Source organism: Oryctolagus cuniculus, chromosome 11, assembly GCF_051225735.1.
Source record: "Oryctolagus cuniculus isolate XC-2025 breed Fujian yellow rabbit chromosome 11, ASM5122573v1, whole genome shotgun sequence".
NCBI lineage: Eukaryota > Metazoa > Chordata > Mammalia > Lagomorpha > Leporidae > Oryctolagus > Oryctolagus cuniculus.
Genome location: NC_142877.1, coordinates 15,117,453 through 15,139,402, shown reverse-complemented (window position 1 = coordinate 15,139,402; position 21,950 = coordinate 15,117,453). Strand labels below are relative to the sequence as shown.

General features: G+C 56.5%; 1 protein-coding gene across 17 annotated transcripts in view; it reads left to right on the top strand.

The window, feature by feature from the left end:
* The window catches only part of TOX2 (TOX high mobility group box family member 2), a 130,559-nt gene that overhangs the window by 22,341 nt on the left and 86,268 nt on the right, over positions 1-21,950 (top strand). The window contains exon 2 of one of the 17 annotated variants that reach the window (XM_089307979.1): positions 17,575-17,702. The exons of 9 other annotated variants lie outside the window; for them this stretch is intronic. Coding sequence is in view for 7 of the 8 variants with exons in the window: in XM_089307980.1 (XP_089164106.1) it covers positions 5,616-5,741 (126 nt within the window). In the remaining variant the exon portion in view is untranslated. Of the gene's footprint in view, positions 1-2,057; positions 2,315-3,112; positions 3,260-5,157; positions 5,470-5,596; positions 5,742-17,574; positions 17,703-21,950 lie in introns of those variants that run through there. 7 more of the 17 variants (XM_089307982.1, XM_089307975.1, XM_089307974.1 and 4 more) reach the window with 7 other exon arrangements.

Sequence of the window (21,950 nt, the reverse complement as noted above, 5' to 3'; positions counted from 1 at the left end):
GGCTGCCGAGAGCGTCCTGGGCCTCTCGGAGGTCGTTGTCACACCAGAAAAGAGAAGCCACTCATCTTGTCCTGCCATTGTTGGAGGGTTAAGGGGGACACAGAGAGTGCCAGGGCCTGGCACACAGTAGGCACTTACTCAGTGCCGAAAGGGTGTGCGGAGGCTATTTGTGTGATGCCGCACAGTCAGCCGATACCACTGCTGAGTGCCCGCAGGTGATTGCCCCTAAGGAAGTGGGGTCAGAGGGTCCTGTTTGCCCGCAGGGAACTCAGGCCAGGGCTGTATGGGGCTTGGGTGCTGCGGGCAGGTCCCTGGGACTCGGGGGCTGGGGATCAGGTGCAGTGAGCTTGAGTGTGCTTGGCCAGGGCTCTCGTGATGAGCTTTAGAAGACAACAGCATCAGCACTTTCACCTTGAGAGCAGTTAGGGGCCCCGAGGCTTTTACGTGGCGAGGAGCAGCAGCAGGGGTAGGGGCACATTTCCTGTCTCTCTCTCTCTTTCCCCCAGCAAGAGAACTTTCCTGCTTCACCTTGACAATGAATGGGGGAGCCTGGTGCCAGCAGGGCGGACTGGATGGGGAGGGGGGATGGGAGGTGACTCTAGGGGTTGGGGGGGTGCTAGGGGTGCAGGGATGAGGGCGCCCTCGGTGCTGGGTAGGATCCAGCCACTGCATCACCCCCGCGGGCGTGAAGATCTACACAGAGCTCTGTGTAGCACAGAGAGGCTTTCGTCCCTTCCCGCGGGTGAGATCTGTTTAATAGGCGCTCGCAGCTCAGCACTTACAGGTGCTGACGGGGACATCACAATATTGTGAAATTAAGCCGTGAAGCCGACTTCATTACCAGCTTACCTGGCAAGGAAGCAGCAGCCTTAGTTAGCACCGATGGTTGGGCATGACAGAGCTAAAATTGAACTTGGCACTTACCGCTCTGGAGAGGTTCTCGGCGCTGTGAAAAGAAAGTTCCATGGAAATCAACCCTGGTAATCACAGGGTTTAAAATTAGTTACTATTAAGGTTGTGCTTGTCAGTGCACGCTTCAGGGTGAAGCTGGGGTGGGGGAGACGTGAGGTTGGTTACCTTGGGTTCACCTGCCCCCAGTGCTTTTCGCAGTTCATTCCAGGACAAAGGTGCAAGGTGCAAGGTGGCCATTTGGCGGATGAGCCTCTTTGATCTGCAACAGCCTGCAGCTTGTTCTCAGTATCAGCGTTCGGGCTCACCTGCGAGGGGCTTTCCCCAGCAGCTTCGGGCCTCTCCTTGGGCTGTTGCTAGGGGATCGCTCAGCCCTCTGCGGACGCCTCCGTGCCCTGGAGGAAGGAGTAATGTGACCAGATCGCAGGTTCTTGAGCCCTTTGTGCAGCTGTGTTATTAAATCAAGGCTAGAGCATCTCAGCAGCTTCCGACGTGTGTCCGCATTGTGCAGATGCAGCCAGCGAGGGACCAGCGTTGCCCTCGGCTGCTAGGGCAGACAGCTGGAGGAGAAAGCTCATGCAGCTCTGACTGTAGGTTGGTCGGGGTGGGGTGCACCAACCCCCAGGGTGGGAAAACGGAAACTGAAGTCAACTCACTGCTTTGAGCCTCTGTCTCCCCTTGTTGTGCTGCACAGCTGTGATGGGTAAGTGAGCTCATCCAGGTGCTGTGGCACCGTGGCCATGAGCTTGACATTTACCAACCACAGAGATCCTTTCCACAGGTAACAGCCGCTTTTCACAGTAACCCCATCAGGAAGGAGCTGTCATCCCCACCTTGAGATTGACAAACAGTTGCTCCAAGAGGATATAAATTTGACCAGGTTCTCTGGCCATCAAGGATTGGAACCAGGCTTCAAACCCTGGCAGTCTGGCCCCAGGGCCTGGCCGTTGTCCCTGCCCCTCCCTCTGGGAACATTCCTACACCCAGAAAGCAAGGCAGCCTGGACCAACTGCCTCTATGGCTGAGAAGAGAGAAGATGAAAACAGAAATATCTTTCCCAACAGGCTGTGGCTCTGACACAGGAAGCTGAGTCATTTCTCAGCCTTTGAACCGTAACCATCGAGCTGCCTCGGAATCTAAAATCAAAATGAGATGAAAAACTGCTGAGTTTCTTCAAGGTGCAGGGCCCCCTCCCTGGTTCCGCCCCAGAGGGTCTGTAGAGATGAGACTCCCTCCAACTGGCTCGGAGTCCCTTGGCCTCAATATTTAGTACAAAGCAAAGGGTACTGCGTCTGGAATCTACTGCTGTACACCAGGGTTTTCCTTGCAGAGCCTCAGTCATTCAACCTGCCAGATGGACGCACCTGCCCCAGCCCTGCCTGCCTGTGGTGCTGACTGTCCCGGGGTGAGTGAGTCATGGTAGGGAGTGAGTTTATCACCCATCACCCATGCACTGGTAGATGCCATTATCCCAACCCCAGGATGCCGCCTCCCAGCACACATGGCAGAATCGAGTCCAGAACCTTCTGTCCCCAGGCTTAGCTCCTCCGGACAGACCCTGCTCCCTGCAGAGAGATGGTGGAATTTGGTAAATGCTGGGTGAGGAGTGCAGGGGCTTCCTACACTTGATCCATATCATCTCACCTCTGCCTCTTGCAGTGCCTCCTCCCGTGTCCATACTGACCATCCCTCGATGGGTTCAAGTTCAGATTTTGTGACTTTAGTGATCCACATTCCAAAGAAAACCAGATTGGAAGAACCTATATAACTGTTCTAATTTTTGCTTTCGGTCACGTATTTGATACGTTACACAGGATATTCAAAACTTACTATAACTGTGATGGTTTCACCTCATTGTCAATATTCTGAGCATGTTTAAGGTAGGCTAGGCTGAACTCTGCTGTTCAATAGGTCAGTTGTATTAAATGCACTTTAAAATATTTATGTATTTATTTGAGAAGCAGAGACAGAGGCGGAGAGAGACAAGTGGACAGAGAGGAAGCTCCCATCTCTGGTTCACTCCCCAAATGCTTGCAATGATCAGAGCTAGGCTGGGACAAAGCCAAGAGCTGGAACTGCCACCTAAGTGTCCCATGTGGGTGGCAGGAACCCAGTTTTATGAGTCGGAATCACCACTGCTTCCCAGGGTCTGCATGAGCAGGAAGTCAGGAGCTGGAGCCAGGAATCAAACCCAGGTACTCTGATGTGGGCCGCAGGTGTCATAACTTGCTAAGCTAAATGCATCAAGTGCATCTTTCACTTATTAGAGAAAGAGAGAGAGGTGGACATGCAGAGAGATCTCACGTCTGCTCCTCCGGTGCTAGCCATGGACAGAGCACGTATTCCCATGGTAAGTCAAGAAGCGTCTGTACACCCGAATTCTGCGGCTCCTTCAAACCCTAGCTTGAAGGACGCCTTCTCCATGAAGTCCTCACTCTGGCCTCAGGCCCTCAGCTGTGAGCAGTTATTCACTCACATGTGGGAGCCAGGAGGCCTTGGAGGGCAGGGCCAGCATCCTGTTCACGCACTGCCCCTGCGTCTGAGACTGGAATGCTTGTGGACTGGATGAGGGTGCGGGTGAGTGTGTGGATGATCGCTGAAGGACATCTTTCTCTGGGACGAGCAGTCATGCCTGTAACTTACCAGGGTCTGATGAGCAAGTCACACATTCGCCACGCAGCGTGGGCTTCTTTCCACATCAACAAATGCCGGCTGTTTCTCGTGGCTGTGTTGTATTCCTTTGTGTGACGAGCCGTGATTTGCTTCACCAATGCCTATTGAGGGTATTGTCATTTCAGTTCTCTCTGAAATAATGGTGCAATCAATAGCCACTTGAATTTGGGCTTAGAAAGTTCTTTCCCATCCTGAGCTTGTACAAATATTCCTGGATGGTTTCGACTTCACGCTTTCCTGAACCTTCAGTGGGTCTGAAATTTTCCTCCTCTTGGTACCACAGTACGAAAGTCCCAGCCTCTTTTTCTTTTAGATGGGCTCCATGTGCTTGGATCTTGGCCACAGATCCATGGGTTGTGTGTTCTCTTTGTTGAGTGCCTACTGTGTGTCAGACCTTGTGCTGGGAGCAGGGGCCCAGAGATGATTGAGATGGTCCCGGCCATCAAGGCGCTCACAGAAACAAAACCAGCAAAACAGACAGGCAGAGCCCCCAGCTGGAGGGCCGTGCCATGGAGAGCCCAGCCTGGGGCCGGGGGAGACCAGAGGAGCCCTTGCTGGGAGGATGAGATATTTGAATGGAGGTAGAGGGAGGAGAAGGTGGCAGATCTGTGATGGTCGGGGGGAAGAGGCTCCAGGCCCAGGCCCAGCCCAGGAGAGGTGCAGAGGCTCAGCAGCAGCAAGTCCCCTTCCCTCTGGAGCCGCCTCCTTCCCCTGCCCCACTCTGGCTCCCTCCTCCTGCAGATGCGCTGGCATCGCCCTCATCACCACCTGACCCGTGCTGTTCCCTGGTGCTCCGTCGAGGGGTGATTCCCCAGGGCTCTGACCCCTCTCTTAACTCCATGATGCGTCTCCTGCCTTTGTGGCCTCTGAAACATGCGAAATTTGAATTGGTTGATAGCACCCTGCCCAGTATGTGACATTGATCCCCCATTTTACAGACTGAAAAACCAAGGCTCAGGGGAGTTGGCCATTTCAACAGGCAGAGTAAGGACTCTTGTCCCCCAAATCCCTGCTCTTCCAGAGCCCTGATTTAGTGCGCGTGAACTAATGAGACTGCGGGGGGATCCTGAGAGCCTCGGGCAGTGCTGTCCCAAGCCCCATCTGGCCTTGTGGCTGGTGACTGTGGCCCTTGGCCAGCTGGCTTCCAACGATTGAACCAGGGGAGGCGCCTGTGTTTTTGTTTTAAATTACAAATATAATACACACTTGTGTAAAAGAAAAGAAATGAAACAAGACAAGGAAGAAAAAAAGCAAATGAAAATACTTCTTCCTCCTACTCCCTAGAGCAGCCACTGTTAACAGCTTGGCATCTTAACAGTGCATATCACAACACACACACGCACACACACATACACACACCACACGTATACACACACATACACATACGCACATGTATACACACACATGTATACAGACACGCACACAGTTGTTTTTAGAGAGATGGGACTGTGGCCTTGCCCTTTTCTCCCAACCAATTGCAAATCAGCACCTGTGGGCCCTCCTCAATCCACCCTATCCCATCCCATGGATGCGTTCCAAGGTCCTCTCCTGGGTTTAGACCTTGAGTTTGCCTCTGCCGCTCTCCGTAACAAGCTCCCTCCTTGGGTGCCTGTCCGTGCACGCTGAGCACAGGTACTTCTGCTTGGAAGTCTTGCTGCCGAATGAAAAGGCGTGCAGGTTTGCCACGTTGACAGGTGCTGCCGGATTGTTTGCCAAAGGCCCGTGCAGTGCAGCCCCCACCCCCTGTCGAGCCACAGGCGATGTGACGCAGCGCTGTGTGTAATGGCTACTCCCTGTCTGCTCCCCGAGACCTGCGTGGAGGCCGCCACCAGGAGCTCTGAACACACAGGCCCAAATTGGGATGGAAGATGGATTTTGAAAAAAGAGGTTAAATAGCTGTTTTTTCCATTTCACCTTATAGGAACGGGATAGGGGGCGGGGGTGCCGGGCCTGCAGCCAATAGAGGACCAAGAGTTGTCAGGAGGGCTTAGAAAGCTTGCTATTTCTGGCATTTTTCTCTTTCTCTGCTGATTATGCAGCAGAAGCGCACAGAGGCTGTCGCGGGCGCGTTCTCTCGCTGCCTGGGTTTCTGTGGAATGAGACGCAGGCTCCTTCTTCTTGCGAGACGCTGGTGCATTGCAGGTGTGTCTCTGCAGAAGGTAAGCAGCAGGTGCCCGCCGCCTGGTCAGGCTGGCTGTGCCGGGTGAGAGGTGGGGGCAGGACTGGAGGCTGTCGTGTCCTGGAAAGAGGGTGCCTTCGGGGGTCAGCGCCCGTGGTGGGCAGCGCCTTCATGGGAAAGAATTCTCGAGGTGTTGGAATTGACCTCTGGAGAGCAAGGTCAAGGTCTAGTCTTGGTGCCCAGAGCATCGTAGGAGCCCCGGGGGCTCAGCAAGCTTTTGTTCACTCATTCAGCACACCTTGTAGGGGCTGGCCAGGTGAGAGAGGGAGACTTGGCTGACCGGGACCGGAACAATGACAGCAGTGATGGGCCAGCCTCTGGCATGCAGAAGTCCAGCAGACACGGGGCTGAGGAGTGGGCAGGGCCCGCCACGAAGACAGGAGGGGCGCGGAGCAGCCGGGGACGTGACCAAGAACAGAGTCTGGGCTGCCTTTCCCAGGGGATTTGCAGTTTGAAGGCTCAGTAACGACTCCTGCCCGTTTGGCAGCTCTGCCTTTGCCTTTTGACAAGTGAAGGGGCTTGGAAAATCACCAGCTGTCACTCGGCGTCCTTCTGTAGCAGGAGAGACAGCAGCAAGCGGGGAAGGACCGTCGCGGTGTGAGAGCGTACACAGCCGCACGACGGTGGGAAGCTAGCCCGGGAGCCCTCGCCGGCTCTGTGCTGGGAGCGGGCTGAGGCAGGGGTGGGCTCCTCGGCGTGAACAGTGCCCAGCAGCCCAGGAGGCCCAGCCCATGCCAGGGCTCTCGTTATCGTCCGTCATGATTGACGGTCCCGTGTCACGCACTTGTGTTCCATACAAGGAAGCCACCCGCTTGGTGAACCTCACAGACCTCCAAGGAGCAGTTCTGTGTCCCCTGTAGCATCTGCATTTCCTCTGCTCTGAGAACACACACCCCAGGGCTTCCAGGGAGGGCGTTGGAGCCAGTTGGCCATTGGGGTGAGCAGCTATTAAGTGCCTATTGAATGTAGGGTGTGGGTTATATACTGCTTTTAAATCTCAGCTCTGCCACAAATATAAACTGTGACACTGGGCAAGCTGCTTGAGCCTCAGTCTCCTCATCTGTAGAATGGGGCACAATGTCATCCCTGCATTGTGATGATGTGTGTGTGTGTCAATGGGTGTGTACACACACACACGTTCCCGTGCTTTGGCTCATATGTGGAAGGAACTCCGATAAGTGTGAGTGACTGAATGAACAAATGACCCAGAACGTGATCTAGGCTCAGGAGGGGCCCTGGCTCACAACAGGAATGCATGTTTAGGGTTTTTTCCCCTGTAGTGGTGGCGACACACGAGAGAAGGTAGATGGCCTTGTGCGGTGCTTGGTAAATAACTGTGCTCTGCCTTCCCCGGGGATGGGGGTACCCAGGGTCTCTGCTGCCCACGAGGCTGGTGCTCGGTGGACACTGAGCCTTCGTGGCAAGAGCAAGGCTGCCCGGGGCGGGGAGCCCCATTGTCGGCCCCGTCCTGGTGTCATCTCTGGGTGTTCTTGGGCAAGTTCTTTGCTCTCTTTTGGTGTCTGATTCTCTTGGAAACTGGGGCGTGGGGGCCCCCATGGAGGGCGGGCTTTGTGCTGGGAGTGGATCCCCTTTCTGTGACCTCCTCCCAGCAGCCATGGGATTTCTGTGGACTCCCAGATACACATGCCCCTCCCCTAACCTGCTGGGTCTGCTCCATGACCCCAGGATGCCCACCCGGGGCGGGGGCTCCTCTGCCCTCGAGAAGCTGCTGCCTCCTCTTGCGTCACTGCCCCCTGTGCTGCTTCTCAAAGCCCCTTGTGTGCTAACCAAGCCCGCAGACCCCGTCACTGCCTTTCCCCTCAGACTCCTACTTATGGGTGCCAGCATGGTCCTGACATCACAGGTGTGGATGTGACATCACAGGTGGGGTGTGGTATAGGTGTGGTCCTGATATCACAGGTGTGGACATGACATCACAGGTGGGGTGTGGTCCTGACATCACAGGTGTGGACATGACATCAGAGGTGGGGTTTGGTCCTGACATCACAGGTGGGGTGTGGTATTGTAGGTGTGGTCTTGGCATCACAGGTGTGGACATGAAATCATAGGGTGTGATATTATAGGCGTGGTCCTGACATCATAGGTATAGATGTGACATCACAGGTGTGGGTGTAGCATTGTTGGCGTGGTCCTGGCATCACAGGCATGGTCATGACATCACAGGCACGATTGTGATGTCACATGCATGGTCATGACATCAAAGGAATGGACGTGACATCACAGGTATGGTCATGACATCACAGGTGTGGGTGTGACATCACAAGTGTGGTCATGACATCACAGGCATTTTCTTGACCCCACAGCTTTCCAGAAACCTTTCTGACCGACCCCCACCCCCTACCCTGTGCTCCCATTGTGGCCACCCCATCGGTGCTGTGAAGGTAATGTGCACCTTTGCTGTCCTGCCACCACAGGGCACAGCGTCTGCTGGGGCGGCGTGAGTGAGGCAGTAAGTGGCAAGAACCTGCTTAGATGGGACAGGCGGGACGGGCTGTCCCAGGGCCCTCGGTCTGTGGCCTCCTCCAGCCGTGTGACCTTCAACAACTCAGCCTGAAGGGCAGTGCAGGCCCCCAAGGACACTTGAGATGTCCAGTGACCCCTCCCGTCTGTGCTGAACAAACCCCAAGAGGAGCCAGGCTCAGATACACAGAGGAGCTCCCCCAACACCAAACCCCGAACAAGAGCCAAAATAGAGCCCCGGGGGCAATTTGAGACGCAGAAACCACAGGAAGGAGCCGCAGGCTGAGCGGATGTCAGCTGCTCCGAGGCCCCGCGGCTCTCAGCTGTGCCGCGCTGCGCGGCTCACGCCTGCCCGCGCCAGCTCCTCCGACCGCAACATCAGATATGCGGTGGAAACAGCCCAGCTTCCTTGCTCTGGGGAGGGCAATCTCAGAGCCATCTGCGGGCTGCGTTCCAGCCCCAGGTGCCTCTGGCCGCTGCTCCCCCTCCCATGCGTGCTGTGCCCACCTTGCTGGTCCCCTTGCTGATGGAGGGCAGACGGGCGACTGTCCCCCTGAGGGCCTTTGCATGGGCGGCTGCCAGCCTGCAAAGCCCTCCGCCGAGTCTGCTCACTCCCTCACCTGCTTCCAGCCTTTGCCTGGTTCTATCACTGCCTCCGTGAAGTCCACCCTGGTTAGACTTGCACACCCTCCACCCTGGCCCTGCCAGGCCTTCACCTGCCCTTCTCTTCCTTCTTCCCCCAGTTCTCAGAGTCCCCTCGCACGCTTGGCCAGGGGCTTCCTGACCATGAGCGTTGTTGCTTTGACTCCAAGGCAAGGGTGGGACTCCAGGGATCTTGGTCCCTGCCACCTCCCAGGTGCCCAGACAGTGCCTGGCACACAGTAGGTGCTCAACGAGATTCCTTTGGTCTGTGGATACGTGCATGGGTGAATCAGAGCCAGGCCAGCCATCAGAACAGGCTCAGGCTGTATTTTGGGGGGTTCTGGTTTCAGGGCTGCAGGGCCCAGGGACGAGCTCACCCTGCCACGGGGATGCTGGCCGGAAGCCCCTGAGGACTCGAGGTGACGGCTTTGGGGGCTAGCGGAGGCTCCTGGGGCCTGCGGCGCTTGGTAGCAGGGAGCAGCAGAGCTAGGAGTCTGGCTCTGGAGCCACACTTGCCAGGGTTTGAACCCCAGCTCTGTAGCTGCCCAGCTGTGGTCACCCCCTCCTCCTTGGCTCTCAGCTCCCTCACCCATCATAGGGTGCAGCGTAGAACATTCTCTCCCTGCCTGGGTGTTGACCTAAGGATGGCGTTGAAAGCATCGAAGGCTGCTGACAAGCCGTGTGTGTGTGTGGAGGGGACCTGGAGGGCCGCGCCGCCGGGGAGCGATTACTGCTGCTCTGCCACGGCCCACGGCTGGCCCCGGGACGCTCCGCCTCGGGCTCACCTTGCAGCTCACCGGGCTGTGCACGCAGTTCAGGCCCGTGGGCTCTGAGCAGAGGTCTGCAAATCACTTGAAACCAGTGCCTTGAAGCCGACCCTGTCTGCCCAGGCCAAATGGGTCTCGTGCTGCGGTGCTGTCCATGTCACACTCACACACACATACACCTTCGGCCCCCGCCAGGGTCGGGGTGCTCGTGTGATGTCTGTGGGGAGGGCGGGGGGATGGTGGCCATGCAGCATCCAGCACACCTGTGCTCTAGGCAGAGGCCCATGGGGAAGGGGCCAGGGCAGAGGGGCGGGGCCGGAGAAATCAGCAGCACCCAGGCCAAGCAGTACGTGGGGACCAAAGGAAAGAGGGGGCTCTCTGTCCTGGAGTTTGAGGAGGGAAGTGACGTGTGGTGACTTCTGATTGAACGGGAAAACCCAGGCTTTGTGCCTCTTCCTTCTGAGAGTCAACTCTAGGCCAGATAGCCCTCAGCTGTGCTTTTCGCAAATAAACCCATTTTATAGATGAGTAAACTGACTCAGAGCAGTTTCCATCCTCCATGTGGCTGCCTGAGTCATCTTTTAAAATACTAACCAGAGCAGGTTATTCCCCTGCAAAACCCCAGAAGGCCTAGCATGGCCCAGGACCCCGTGTCTCATCCTCTCCCAGCCTCTCTGCTGGTCCCAGCCACTTATTCCTCCTCCGGGCGAGAGCTTCCTGCTTGCTGACCTCAGGGACTTTGCATTTGCCGTTCTTAGGCCTGGAATACTCCCAGCCGTGATCGTCATCCGGTGGCTCCTCCTCTTCCAGAAGGGCCCCCGGCTTCAGCAGCCCCTCCAGGCTCAGGAGCTGTGCCCTCCGCCTCTCCTCGAGCCTGCTTCACGGCGTCCATTGAGTTCTTCCCCAAGGACTGAATCCTGCGGGAGCGGCATCTTCACTGCATGCCAGCACCCTGCACGGGGCCTGGCTTGAAGGGGGCTCCCAGGAAGCACCCTGCACGGGGCCTGGCTTGAAGGGGGCTCCCAGGAAGCACCCTGCACGGGGCCTGGCTTGAAGGGGGCTCCCAGGAAGCACCCTGCACGGGGCCTGGCTTGAACGGGGCACCCAGGAAGCCACTGCAGAAGAGTGAAGGGTGGATCCCGAGGTAGAGAACGCCAGGAGCTCTGGACCTCCAGGGGAGGCTGGGTGCACAGGGCCTGCCTCCCGAGACAGACAACCTGCAGGGAGCAGCCGAGGATAAGCAAGTGCCTTCTCCAGCCACCTGAGCCAGGTTGTGCCTCGCTTGAATTCACTCCCAGTGCCACCCACATTCCCTGCAATGTTACACAACTCTGCCTGGTGTCTTAGCCTCCCACAAGAGCCACAAGGGTGTAAGGAAAGATGTTAGCTGTGAGTTGAGACCAGCCCAGCCACTTGCTAGCCATGAGACCTGGAGCAGTTTCCTTTACCTTTCCCAGCCTCAGTTTCTGCATCTGTAAAATGGGCATGCAGAGGGAGCGTCTCCCAGTGAGGGCCTAGCACACTGATGCCTGGTGCGTGATTCGGGTCAGAACTCCTTTATCTGAAATCCAGCATGCTCTGCAGCCAGCTGAGGTGAAGCTGGGTTTTGCTGGCTCAGGGCCAGAGCTTTTGCTTGCGGCAGGGTGAGCCCAGGTGCTCAGTCCTTTCTGGTATGAATTTAAAAGGGGAATTTTTTTTTTAATGAATCATCAGAAAAAGAAATCAGAGGAAGTGTGTGGCCAAGGAGAGGAAATTAGGGTTTGTGACTTGCGTGAGTCACCTTGTTTCTGACTCCTGGGTGACGCCTTGCTCTTGGCAGTGTTCATTCATCTCAGAGACGCACGGTGCGGGGTTCCGCAAAGCACACCGCGGCGGTCGGGGCTTCGTCTGGGCCGCAGACCTGCTTCCCACTGTAGCCATCGGTGCACATTTGTGTTCTGGGGTCGCTGCCACGCCGTTTTGCTCCTTAGTGCTTTCTTCTGTGTTTCGTCCCTGCCCGAGCCTGGTGCAGGGTCCTGCTTCCTGGCACCGCCCCTCACCCCTGCAGCTTCCGCCTGGCTTCCTGGACAGACCTCCGGCCGGATCTCCTCCTGCTCTTTGTCCACAGGAAGCCAGAGGCCAGCTCCTGAGACAGCTCCCGTTCTTGCCTTCATTCTCAATCCCACCCAAGGCAGGCGGGTCCTAGCTGCTTTTCTGTGGCGACCCTTGAAGCCTCGCCGCTTGGTGAATGGGCCCCTCTCTCCATGGACCGGGCCTGTGGATGCTTTTCTCAGGGCCAGCCTCTCTCCATCGGTGTCCTCTGCCTTCACCCGGCTGGTTCCGGGCAGCCTGCAGGTGGATCTGCTTCCAAGCCACCTGCTCCATGAAGCTTTGTTTCAGGCCCTGGTCAGGACACAAGCCTGGCTCCCAGGACCCTTGCCCCTCCCCCACAGTCTCGTCCCTGCTCCTAGGCCCTCTATGCACCACCACAGGCATTGGGAGGGCTGAGTCTGGGCCCTGCACATCGCTGCCACCACCCCTTGCACCAAGCCGAAGGCCACATTAAGCCAGGCTGGGTGGAACTGAGCCAAGCACACTGTGTGTGAGTGGTGCCCCTCATGGAGCAGGCAGGGGCCTGGCCCTCGTCTCCCTGACTTGTGGCTGGCTCTTGGCCTAAGGGCAGCTGCCATCTTGCTTTCCAGGAAGCTTCAAACTATGTCCCAAGTGAACAGTGGCGTCAGGATAGCAGGTTCATTTCATGTACCGTCCTCCGCGTGCCGCTGGACCAGGTGTCCCTTCTTGCCACGCGTTTGTTTCTTGGGGATGTCGTGTCGCGGATGACTTCTCTGAACCCCTGTCCTTTTGTCTGTGGGCCTCTTGGTTTCCATCCCGTCTGGTGGAACCCTGTCTGCGTCGTGTGTATGAACTGTCTGTGGTCGGGGCCGACGTCCTTTCCATTGCGGCGCCATTGTGTTTCCTTTATCTCTTTGTTTCCAGGAGAGACAGAATAAGGGCGCTGTTCCGAGCGTGACTCTTGGCAGTGTTCAGGGCCACGCTTTGTTGCTTTCTCGCGAGCACACTGCTGGTGTTGAACCTGTTTGCTCCTCTCTAAGAGGAGGCGGCAGTTCCCCTGCTGGGAGTGTCGCGGGGAGAAAGTGGCGCAGCACCTGCGGAGTCCGGGCTCCCGTCCCTGCTCAGCTCTGCTGGCCCAGTGAGCGCAAGTTCTCCAGTCGTGCACTGCCACGTTGCCATAGGTGTTGCTTTAATAAAGATTTGTTACTTGAAAGAGCTACAGAGAGAGGAGGAGAGGTGGAGAGAGAGGGAGCTCTTCCATTCACTGGTTCACGCCCCAGATGGCTGCTCCAGGCCAAAGCCACGAGCCAGGAGCTTCATCTGAGTCTCCCACGTGAGTGGCAGGGGCGCACGTACTTGGGCCATCTTCCGCTGCTTCCCCTCTCAGGAGCATCAGCACGGAGCTGGGTCGTGAGGAGCAGATGCCGGCATCACAGGCTGTAGCTCAGGCCCCTGTGCTACAACGCCGGCCCCAGCTGCAGCTTCTACTGCGTGGCCAGACGGGGAGCCCCCTCCCACTGCTCTGCTCTGACTGCTGCTTTCCACTCCTCAGCGAATGCGCATTCCTCTCCCAGCTCACTCTGGCCCCCTGCCTGTCAGGTGAGCGTCACCTGCCTCACCTGGCCCGTCTCCATCTTAGGGCTTCGTCATGCTGTGCTGCCGCTGTGCTGGTGCCTGTCCCCCATGCTTCCCTGGGATCGGGTCTGTGTCCCAGGTCGGGTGCACTGCAGGTGCTCAGCTCAGGGGTCCGGGAAGGTGGGGGATACTCACTGCACCTTTGGGTGTTGATGGGAACTGGGTTGAATGTGGCTTCCCCTGGGGAAGTATGGGGGTCGTCACCCTGCACAGGCTGCTTGCTCCCCACACGTGGGGGCCATCTACCAGCCTTGGCCTTAGCTTCCGGAGGGTACGGACAAGCTTTCTGCAGCCCTGCTGCCTGGGGCCCCAAGCTGATCTCGATGTGGACAACTTGGCAGTGAAGGTGAGTTAGGGAAACTCCCTGGCATGCGCTGGGCCTCGGGGTGCGGTTTCCCCTTGGTTTTCTGAAGACTAAAAGGCCTGGAAGGACAGAGCCCCCTGCTGCTGTCCAGGGCCTGCAGGAGAGAGCCCAGGTCTGGGGTACAGGGGCTCAGTGGTCACTGCGGCCCTTGGCCCAGGAAGGGGCTGGGGTAAAGAGGGGAGCTTGCACAGCTCCGCCAGCTCTGTCGCCACCTTGCAGGGGAGGAGTCTGAGGATGAGAGGGGCCGATGCCTGCCCAGGGCCAGGCTGAGTGTGGGGTCTGGGCTGGCACCCCTGTCTGCACACTCCCAGGCTGCACTGCACCTGCACACCCTCGGCCCCCAGGCCAGAGGCTGGTTTGGACGCGGTCCTTAGACCAACAGTGTTTCCAGATACCATTTCCTGTGTCTTCGGTACTGGCAGCAGGAAGTGAGCCTGGCACTCTGCTAGCTTTTGGGGTCGGATGCTCAAGTGCCAAGTTCAGGTGACCCAGAAAAACCTTTCTAGGTCAAATTACAATCTCTGAAGCTTTTCTTCTTGCCTCCTCCTCTTCTAACCGCCTCACGGCAGAGCGCCGTCGTTGACAGATTTCCCCTCCAACAATTCAAGCCCTCGGTGGCATGATTGCGGGCTTGGTTTATAGCATTGGGGAGAAATCCTCGCTCACATCGTCGGCCCGCTGTCTGTCACCCCCCGACCCGCACGCCGCAGTCCCGCCTGCCAAGCCCTCACACGTCTGTTAGCCGATTGTCTTTGGCAAGAATCAGTTCTGGGCTGTGTTCCCAGCCGCTCAGGTGATGGATCATTGTCAGGCACCAATACTGGCAGCACAAGGCCACAGACCACTGACCACAGCCCACCCCCTGGCGCCCTACTCTGGGAGGCCACAGAGCAAGGCCATAGAAGTGGCTGAGCCTGGCCCTCGGAGGACGGGCCTGGAGCGCTGCCTGCCCTGTGGCGTGTCACCATGCCTGGGATGGTCGTGGCTACGGGGGATGCCACCATGTGTCACCACTCCTGGGATGGTCTGGCTGTGTGGCTGCCATTGCGTGTCACACGTGCCTCCTCAGGACTGCCATGGTCCTCCTGCCAGCCTGCAGGCGTCTCACAGCTGAGTCTCTGTGGATGCTGCCTTCAGGGAGGATGCCTTGGCGAGCCTGTTCCCCCGCAGTGGTCTACATCTTTGGCTGATCCATTTGGGGACACAGCTGCTTGTCTCTGGCCTCAGCTTGGGGACTCTGCAGGGTCAGGGCGCCTGTGCTACAGACAGAAGCCTCGATGGTTGCTGCAGCACAGCTCGTGGGCCCCTTTGCCCACCTTGCTTGCCTGGCTCCCTGCAGCTCCCCAGTCAGTGCCTACCTGAGGTTTCGCCTCAGGTGCGTAGCTGGGGAAGTGGCTGTAAGACAGCTGGTCACCAGCCAGGTGCCGCATGGATCCTGACTGATGCCACTTGCTCTCAGGAGTGGCCCTGGGGCTCCCTGACCTGCCTAGGCTGCCCCCTTGGCCCAGGAGGGTCCTCACCCCTGCCCTGGCTCCACCCAGTGTGACGTTTGGGGTGCAAATGAGGAAACTGAGGCCCAGGAAAGGGAAGGCCTTGTTTGTGGCCACATCATCACTTTCAGCCTCTGGAGATGGTGCCTAGGTATGTATTAAACAGGCTGGTCCCAGGCCTGGACACGTGGCAGTCGGCTGTGGTACCTGGGCCCATGACACGCATTAGCAGGTGCATCTACAGCAGGGGGTCTGTGAGGGCCTTGAACTGAGCGGGAGAGGAAGTGACGGGAGCTTCAGGTATCCAACAGCCACTACAGGGCCTAGGCGGAAACGTGGGCGGGCAGCGTACTCACAGGGGGCTTCTTCCATCCTGAAAAGCAGGACCGGGATGAGCACCTGTGACGGAGGGGGGCCGGCCTGCACACACACACACACACACACATGCACACACACTCACACATACACCAGGAGACAGAGAGAGAGAGACAGAAATCTTCCACTTACTGGTTCACTCCCCAAATGCCTACCACAGCCAGAGCTGGGCCAGACCAAAGCCAGGAACCTGGAGCTCCATCTGGGCCTCTCACGTGGGTGGCAGAGACCCAACTACCTGAGCCATCATCTGCTGCTTTCCAGGGGGCACATTAGCAAGAAGCGTGACCGGAAGCAGAACTAGGTCTCAAATCCAGGCACTCTGATGGGGGCCGTGGGCGCCCCAAGCAGCAGCTTAACCAGCTTGGCCACCGTACCGCAGTCCTGCCGTGGTCTGACCCTCAAGTGTTTTGAGTGCACAGTGAAGGATCTGGACTTTTCCACAGCTGGGAAGATGGGACTTGGTGGAGAGTGGCCTGTGCAGAGCCACACAGGGGCCTTGCCTGTCGTGGTCCCTGCTGGCCCCTGACTGCCTGAGCCCGTGGGTACTCAGTAAGTAAGTGTGGGATAAATGAGCCAAGGAGGGGCCGGCGCCATGGCTCACTTGGTTAATTCTCCACCTGCGGTGCCGGCATCCCATATGGGCACCGGATTCTGTCCCGGTTGCTCCTCTTCCAGTCCAGCTCTCTGCTGTGGCCTGGGAAGGCAGTGGAGGATGGCCCAGGTCCTTGGGCGCCTGCACCCACATGGGAGACCAGGAGGAAGCACCTGGCTCCTGGCTTCGGGTCGGCGCAGCACACCAGCCGTAGCGGCCATTTGGGGGGTGAACCAATGGAAGGAAGACCTTTCTCTTTGTTTCTCTCTCTTACTGCCTAACTCTGTCAAAAAAAAAAAAAAAAGTTTCTTTAAAATAAATAAATAAATAAATGAGCCAAGGAACAAGGGGAGGGGAGATGTGCTGGGGAAAGGTGCCTCTGGTCACAGGGTGTGGGGGGCTCCGAAGACACCTGCTCCTGGTGGGAGGGTCTCCTTTTTACAGTGGGGGCTGTGGGTCCCTGTGTATCCTCCTCCCCATCCCCAGAGAGGCCCTCTGGCACCAGCTCAGGCAAGCAGAGGGACCCGCTGAGGGCGTGCATAGAGGATACTTCTGCAGTGAAGACCCAGGTGGAGTCTGGGGCCAACGTGATGGGGTCGGGGCCCTGTCCCTTGGTCGGCCCCCTTTGACCATGCCCTGACCCACTTCCCTGCCCAGCTCCCTGCAGCCCCCGCCCTGGCAGGTCTGCAGCCCCCTTGGAGCCATTCCCCCTCACAGCGGCCAAATGAAAATGTTTGTTGAAAACAACATGTGCATAATTAAAGCTTAATGAGCGCTTGTCAGTTTGGAATGTGCAATTAGATTTATAATCAGGCATGGGAGCGAGCTCCAAACAGCTTTCAAATGGAGCTGAGCGCGTGGATGATTTTCGCCGTGAATCCGTGGTCATGTAGGCGATGTGTGGGCCACCAGTGGCAGCAGGGAAGACACAGTGACCTGCCGGGCCACTGTGCTGTGCCCACAGGGAGGCCCTGCCCATCGGACCCCTTTGGCGGCTCAGCCAGCTGGCATGCTGTGCTCCTGGAGGTGGGTCTGCTGTTGGTTGGAGCTAGAGTTCCTGTGTGCAGTCCAGGAGATCTGTGGCAGGGCCGAGTGGGGAGACAGGCTTGTGACAGGTCCAGCTTCCTTGGTCTCCAGGATGACTTATCCAGGCCAGAACCCCAACCACACTGGTGCCCAGCTTGCAAGCTGGCCTGCGAGTAGAGCTCTGGTCTGGGATATGGGTCCATAATTTGCTCCCATACCCAGAACATATAGCAGGGCCTCTGTTAATGTTTGTTGAATGAGTGAATGCCCCTTTAGCAGACTCATGTCTTAAGCAAGTGGCTGGCCTTTTTGGGGCCTCAGTTCCCCATATCTGCTGTGGAAAACTGGATCTGGCTATGGCTAACGTCAACTCTTGTTTTTCCCAGGTACTGAGTCTGGGTAGACAGAGGCTGGGACAACGTCTAGACCAGCACTGCCCACTAGGAATATATGCAAACCACATCCAGGATTTAGAATTTTCGAGCTGTCAGTTAAAAAAAGTAACAAGAAACAGGTAAAATTCATTTTAAGAGTACATTTTCATTAAGCCCAGCATATCCCACATTTTATCATTCTGGAAGCCACGCCCAAGGACGAAGCCCCAGACCCACAGCCGTGAGGTCACTGGGTCCCACCCCCAACTTCACGCAGCGTGGACTCGGGGTGGGGGGCCAGTGTGGGCCTTTAGGGAGGCCAGGGACCTTGACTTTGGACTGGGCTGAGAGTGTCCTGGCTGTGTGACCTTGGGCAGCTCTCACAACCTCTCAGGACCTCAGTCAAAGCCCTGGGCAGAATAGGAGTGGGAGTGACATCTGGCAAAGCAGGAGCACCAATCAGGTGAAAAAAAATTTTTTTGGAGAAAACTTGATGTTTGGTATTTCAGGAACAACACACAGACCTTAACCCCTGGGGGAAAAATCAGCCCTCAGCTGAACTTTCTTACAGACTTTAATTTACACATTTTATTTCACATTACACACAGAGGTGTGCACCCAGAGTCTTTCCCATACTTGACCCTGGCGATTTGCATGAAGCTACGTCCAGGTCCTTTGTCCACAGAAGAGAAGTAGCAGCAGCCTGACAGGGCTGATGTGAGGACTCTGTCGTCCAGTGAGAATTAGCGACCAGCTTTCCAGGGCTGTCTGTCTACTGGGCAGCGTCCCCAGCACTTCCTGTATGCTAACTGAACCCAAACGGCAGTCATACCCATTTTCCAGATGAGGAAACTGACACACATAACTTGGTTAAAAAAAAAAACAAAACTGGGGGGCTCGTGTTATGGCATAGTCAGTAAAACCGCCACCTGCGATGCATGCATCCATATAGGAGATGGTTCATGTCCCGGCTACTCCGCTTCCAATCTAGCTCCCTGCTAGTGGTTTGGGAAAAGCCACGGAGGATGGCCCAAGTACTTGGGCTCCTGTCACCATCGTGGGAGACCCAGATGAAGCTCCTGACTCCTGGCTTCAGCCTGGCCCAGCTCCAACCATTGCACCTGTTTGGGGAGTGGCCAACAGATTCTCTCTCTCTCTCTCTAACTCTCTAACAACTCTAACTTTCAAATAAATCAATCAAAATGTCACACATTGAAAGCAACATGCCCAGATTTGAACCAAGACAGCCTGGCACCAGCACCCATGTAGGTAACTTCTTTGCTCTCTCGCTTCTGCAAGGGGAGGTGGCCTGGAACTGGCCATACATAGAGGGCCATGCTCCTCTCCTGCCTCTCTTCCATCTGCACAGGCCCCTGTGCCCCTGCCCCTACCCCTACCCCACCCCTTCCCCCAGCCTCTCTCTGGTCCTGATGTGTATCTCTGCATGAGATTGCCACATAAAACCACACTCTCGGCGGGGCCTGAGTTGCCGCTGCCACGTTCGCTGCTTCTGTCTTTTGAGCCGTGCTGTATCTGTGCAGCACGAGGTTCTCACGGCCCGGAGTGGGGCAGGCAGGAGCCGTGGATGTTGCTTTGATTGCTTCCTCTGCAGATCTCCGCGATGCGCATCTCTCCGTGTCTGTGACTGGCTGGGCGCAGAGCCGTGCCTCCATGGTCTTTGATCTGTGTGTCTGTGCGGGGGGCGGGGGGGAAGCAGCACCTTTACAGAACAGCTGTTGCTTGGGCACCTGTGGCCAAGGCCAAGTTCAGAAAGGTTTGCTAGCTTTGGGCAAGCTCCCCAGCACCCCGAGCCTCACTTTGCTCGTCTCTGCAGTAGATCTGGTCCTGCAACCTGGAGGTTTCCAGGGGCACCCTGTGAGATGGCAAGGGGCAGCTCTGGGACAGTGGCTGCTCACTGGCCCACGGGTACAGGAGCCTTGGACATCCTGCTTCCTGCTCTTTCCCCAGCTGCCTCGAGTGCGTCCGGTTTCCAAGTCATTTTCAGGATGCTTCTCTTGACAGATTCTCTTCCTTGCTCCTACTTACCTGTGATGAGCTCATCTTAGCCCTCGTCTTATATGTCAAAGAAGAGGCCAGCATGTAATATCTGAAACAAGAGGCTGAGTTCCGCGTGGTGCAAAGCGAGTGCTTGCAAGTGAAGCAAGAGCTCAGCTTGGCAGGGTTTCAGGGAGTGCGGAGTCCTGGGACCAGGGCCTTTCAGGAGCAGGAGGGTCTGGGACTGGCGTCCCCGGAAGTGCACGTGTGGCTCCTGGGCTAAGGCTGTTTGTTACCTTGATCACTTGACCTCCACAGGCTGGGGGACTGCACAGCTGTCACTGGCCAGTTGTGATGGTTTTGTGATTACTTGTTTGCAGCCTGGGGCTATGGTCACAAACACCGCCCCATGCTTTCCTTTCTCGGATTTGGAGACTAAGGAGATTTTATTCTCTCGCCCTGGCTGACAGCCCCTGTAAAGGACTCGGGCTGCTTGAGGGGAGGTGCTGTGCCCTGATCCTTACAGCGGGCCTGGCGTCTGGCACACAGTACACACTCGCCTGGGATCAGCCCGTGAGTGACGGCTGTGACTCGGAGTCCCTGTGGTCCCCACTCTTCCGTGCCTTGTGATTACTTGTTGACATGTGTGTGAGTCCCCAGAGGGGAGCCACAGGAACCAGTTATCGCTGGGAGCCTGTTCTTTGGTGCTTGGCAGATCCTCTGTGTGTGATACAACAGAAGCACCGCCTGCTGTCACTTGGCTTCAGTGTGTGTGAATCGTAGCTTAGGCCCAGGACAGTACAAGAGAGAGTGGGAAGAAGCTATGAGCGCGACGGGATGGAGGTGGAGGGGTGGAGGAGGGAGTAGCTTCAGGCTAAAGGAGAGGAAGTCAGGCTGGGAGTGATGGGCATGATGTGGGGAAAGTTGGGAGAACTGTTCAGTGACATGGGAGACAAGGCCCCCTGCCAGACAGGGTGGGATGAGGCTGATAAGAGGACATGAACTTAGCATATGATAATAATAGAAGAAAATACTCACTAAGCATCCATCAGAAATAGTTAACATTGGCAAGCACTGTGTTACAGAAGTTAACTCATATCTGATAGCAGACATCAAGAATGCCATGAGGTAGGAAAAACAGTCACCACCATTACTGTTGGACAGGCGGAGATGCTAAGGCAAAGAAAAGTTAGACCCAGGGCCACCCAGCCAGTGAGTGGTGACGGCATCGCTCAGATTCAGGGATTACAGACGTGAATTAAGTCCAAAGCTGAGTTTTACATGGAGGCTTTCAGGTTGGGCCCAAGAATCTGGAGATGTAAAAGCAAGCCTGGAAAAAAAGGTAGACCTAGCAAGGGTTGGGTTTCAGCGGGTGGAGAAAGGGAGGAGGAGGGTGTTGCAGGCTCGAGACGGGGCAGCAAGCAAAGGCAAGGGCGCCGGAGGGTGCAGCACTGGGCTGCTGTCGGGGCTGAGACTCGGGCTGCGCTGTCACGGAAGTCTCCGATGCGAGGCCACGTGATGCAGATTTGACCCCAGGAGGGAAGTGCTTGCCCAGGGCTCCCTGGTGCTAGCCCTGGATTTGAAGATGAGCAGCAGGCTTTTGTGGATGACAGAGTCGGGGATGGAGGAGAGAAGGCATGTTCCGTCACCCAGGAGTACCGGGGTGGCACTGCGAGAGTGGTGACACCTTCTCTTACGATGGGAGTGCTGGGGAGAGAGCAAGTGTATTCATAGGTCAAGAGTCCGGTTTGGGATGTGCTGAATCTCAGGTGCTCCTGGGTAAATGAGGGAGGCCCCCAGGGGAAGCTGTGGAATCTGGAGACAACTTGCTGAAGATGAGAATTTGAGAGTGAGTGACATGTGACCCTGAGAAGCTGTGACATTGTCCAGGGAAAGAGCAAATAGAGTGAGGAGGAAATGCCAGGCCCACAAACCCACACACCTAACTGTCCCTCCCACCCATTCCACCTGTGCGCTCCACCAGGTACCACCCATCCAGACATCCATCCTTGCATCCCAAACACCAGTCCCAGGCGTCTGTCTCTTACCCACCGTCCCTCTCGCCTTCTCATACACCTGTCTCTTCAACCTCATTCAGCCATCCTGTCCCATCCATCCATCCATCCATCCCTCCTCATTCCAACCAACCAGTCTCTACATTCCAACCACCCATCTTCATCCCTCCATTCGCCCATACCACCAAATAGCCATTTTATTGATAATTAATAATTGTATATTGAGAACATGTTGAAATCATAATATTGTGAACATATTGGCTTAAACTGTCATTGAAGCTAATTTCACCTGTTTCTATATCTAATTTTTAAACTGTGGTACCAGAAAGTTTAAAATTTAAATAGATGACTCACATTTGTGACTTGAATTGTGTTTTT